The sequence below is a fragment of the Lipotes vexillifer genome, unplaced genomic scaffold (assembly GCF_000442215.2).
Source record: "Lipotes vexillifer unplaced genomic scaffold, Lipotes_vexillifer_v1.1 scaffold21, whole genome shotgun sequence".
In the NCBI taxonomy this organism is placed as follows: domain Eukaryota; kingdom Metazoa; phylum Chordata; class Mammalia; order Artiodactyla; family Lipotidae; genus Lipotes; species Lipotes vexillifer.
Window position 1 is genome coordinate 1,052,301 of NW_006774065.1, and position 3,572 is coordinate 1,055,872.

At 58.8% G+C, this 3,572-nt stretch overlaps 1 protein-coding gene across 1 annotated transcript in view; it reads right to left on the reverse strand.

Annotated features, from left to right (window-relative positions):
- The window catches only part of RFLNA (refilin A), a 1,795-nt gene extending 446 nt beyond the window's left edge, over positions 1-1,349 (reverse strand). Inside the window, exon 1 of the mRNA XM_007448654.1 lies at positions 1,276-1,349. Coding sequence (XP_007448716.1) covers positions 1,276-1,349 — 74 coding nt within the window. The remainder of the gene's footprint in view (positions 1-1,275) is intronic.
- Between the last annotated feature and the right edge of the window lie 2,223 nt (positions 1,350-3,572).

Consider the following 3,572-nt stretch of genomic DNA (forward strand, 5'->3'; position numbering starts at 1 on the left):
AGGGCAAGGAAGGGCTGAGGGACCCAGCTGGCTTGGAGGAAACTCGAGAGACGGGACAGTTAAATGCCGCACGTGACTGGCTGGATCCTGAACTGGGATAAAAATAGGCCATAAAAGGACATTTGGGGACAGTGGGCGGGACTGGACCAGGCAGTGGCCGTGTTTCAGCTTTAGCTGGCCCGATTTTGGCAAGTGCACTGTCATTATGTGAGAGGATGTCCCTGTCCTTAGGAAGGACACCAGCCGGAGTTACTTAGAGGTTCAAGGTCACGGTGTCACTAACATCCTCTCAAACGGGTCAGGAGAAAGTTTCGTTTATGTAGAACGAGACAGTGAGCAGATATTCGAGCCAATGGAAAGAGCCAATGAATCTGTCTAACAGGGGTTCCCTGTACTCTTCCTGCAACTTTGCTTAAGTTTGAAATGTTATCAAAATAAGTTTCCCCCCAAGTAGCCTCAGCACCTCTAGGTGAGTGACCCTCCTTACGAGTGACCAACTGGTCAGTGCCCCCAGCTCTGCTCCCAGATCATCACACTGGAAGGAAAAGCTCCGGGGAGGGGCGTGGGGACTTCACCTGTCTCCCTCCCCGCTGCACCCCACAGGTGACCTGCGTGGGAAGGGAAGCAGGGGTCCCTAGAGCCCAGGCAGCTCGCATCCACCCTGGCTGGGGCCCCTGTAATAAAAACTAAAAAGGAGAGCTCTTTGGGAAGAAAAACCTTTAAAGGGGACCTGTTTGTCTCCTGGGACCCTATCCAGAGGTGAAGCGGGAGGAGGTAGAGGGTCCCACACCCCTGGGCAGGCCGGGGCAGCGTGGACAAATCCATCCTGAGCGTCCCACGGATACGCGGGTGAGACCCACGGACCCTAGAGTCCACCTTCTGGAAGCCCGATCCCCTCCGAGGAGGGCAGATGGCTGGGGGAAAGCTCCCGGTGGGGTGGCCTTAACTCAGAAGTGCAGGTGCCACCTGAGACGTCCTACATGTGGGAGGGCACCTAATACACATTCAGGGCAATGGCTCCCCGGAGGAAAAAGGGGCAAATTCAAAGTAAAACCCAGCCAGGTTGGGGGTGAAGGTCAGTGTGGAAATGGTTGCACGTGGGCCGCGACGGGCTGGAGAGGTGGCAGGGAAGGCCACCTGGGGATAGCGTCTCTTCAAATCACGGCCCTGCCTCCTCGGGGAGCAGCACGCGGAGGGGCTGACTAGAGGGAGGGGAGCCTGCTGAGCGCCCCAGCCTGGCCACCCCGCCCCACCCGGCCCAGCTGCCCCACTCACCGGATCTCGGGCGTGGGTTCTGGGTTCACCTCAATGCTCTCCCCAAAGAACACGGGCAGCATCCGGGGCCTCATCTCTCGCGCCAGGGTGCTCGGGGGGAGGGGGAGGGGCTGTGGGGGAGAGCCAGGGACACAGGGTCACGTGAGCAGCCCTTTGGCACTGCAACCTCAGCTCCCCGCCAGGCTTAAGGGTTGCCCCACACCACTCCTGTCCTGGTTTTCTGGAAGCCTGCTTTGCGGGGTCCATCGGGAAGCCCACCCCAGCGTCCCTCTGTGGAATCCAAGCGCTCTGATGCCCACGGCTCCCCACCCAGCCACCGGCCTGCCCCTCAGTTCCTGGGCATCTCAACAAGGGGACGTGGTAACGGCCTCTTTCTACAACGCCCAGCCCACCCGAGCCCCAGGAGCCAGGCTCAGAGCCCTGTAGAACTGGGACCCCTCTCAGGGAGCCCCTGAGCCTAAGCCTCGCAAGCTGCGCCCCTGGGTGACACGTCACGTAGGAGCTCTGCGAGGGACTGAAAACCGTGCTCATCGAGGGAAGAGTTCCCGGCACTTCTTGGTGCATGGCTGTGGGCCCCTCATTCAGCTCCTTCACAGGTTTTCCCTGTCCTCGCCTGGACGAGGAGAGATCACAGCAGCTATGCTTTTTGAGCGCTAACCGCACCGGTCGTTGCTCTGAGCACTCCATGTATCCATACATTCGATCACGGGAGGGAGCTGTTACGCTGAAACTGAGGCCCAGGGTGGCTAAGTAACTTGCCTGAGGCCACACAGCTAGGAAGAGGCAGAGCTGGGGTTGGAACCCTGGCGGTCTGGCTCCAGAGTCTGCGCCCTCGCCCATGTTCCCCGGCTGCCTCTCAGGCCCACGGGACGGGTGCTGCAGCCCCAAGACCTGTCCTGTCACCTCCTGCTTGGAGCAAGCTTGCCCTCACACGCAGGATCAGGGCGCTTCCCACACAGGCCTCTGCCCATATATCTTTTACTCGCCTTGGCCACGGCCCAGGCTGCCTCTGTGCCTTGGTTTATGCTGTTCCCTGTACTAGGAACGTCCTTCCCTTTTCTTCTCACTTGGTCCGTCCAGGGTGACAACTCGGGCACCAGCTCCCTTGTCTTCCCCCAACATCCTCTGAGGGGTTCCTGGAGCTCCCACCTGCTGGTCTCCATTGCTGCGATCCCTTTGTGTGTCGCCCCCAGACCATGAGCTCCTTAAGATTCAGGACCTGATGACCTCTCTGGCCCCAGGGCCTGGCACCTCGCAGACCCCATGCTGTCCAAAGGCAGGACCTCACACACGCCAAGCAGCGCCCTGCTCCCCTTCCACCTCTCCCCGCCGTCCTGTGAGCCCTTGGGCCAGGCCCACACCTGTCTTCAAATCCGCTCTCAGCCTATGGACATGGTCACCGCAGCCCCCTCCTCAGCTGATCACAGCGTCCCCAGAACAGGGGCCGAGGAAGGACCACAGGAAGAAAAGATCTAAGACTTGGAGAACGAGGGGGTTCTCCATAGGCCCCCAGCAGCTGTCGTCAAGCTGTCCCATCTCTCCCTTGCTGGGCACGGCAGGTGGAATAATGGCCCCCAAAATGTGCATGTCCTAATCCCCAGAACCTGGGAGTGCGTGACCTTACAAGGCAAAAGGGACTTTGCACATGTGGTTAAGGATCTTGAGATGGGGAGGCTGTCCTGGAGTATCCAGTGGGCCCCCAATGTCTGCACAAAGGGTCCTTATAAGTGAAAGAGGGAGGCAGGGGGGTCAGAGTCAGAAAGAAATTGAGGACATTATGCTGCTGCCTTAAGGGTGGACGGGGCCAGGAGCCAAAGACTGTGGACAGCCTCTAGAAGGCGGGAAAGGCGAGAATTCTCCCCTAGAGCATCCAGAGGGGACGCCTTGCCAAAATCCTTGCTTTTAGCCCGTGAAAGCTGTTTTAGATTTCTAACCTTTGGAACTGTAAGATATTAAATCTGTGTTGTTTTAACCCACTATGCGTGGGGTCATTTGTTAGAGCAGCGACAGGAAGCTAATACACCATGTGACCCAGCAAACAACTCCCCTCTCGGGGCTGCAGCCTCCTGGGCCCCAAAGTGGGGCCACTGGAGCACCCGCCTCCCAGGCCGCAGTCATGACAATGATTCAAAGTGTGTGAATGTGTGGGACAGTGCCCGGCACGGAGCAAGCGCCACATACAGTCTTGTATAAAAGTCTCAGAATACAAGCCCGCGGAGAAAAGGCTTGTATTCTGAGTGCTTTTCCCAAAGGCTCGAGGGGTGGTGCCTGGTGCCGGGGCGGGGGGGGGGGGGTTC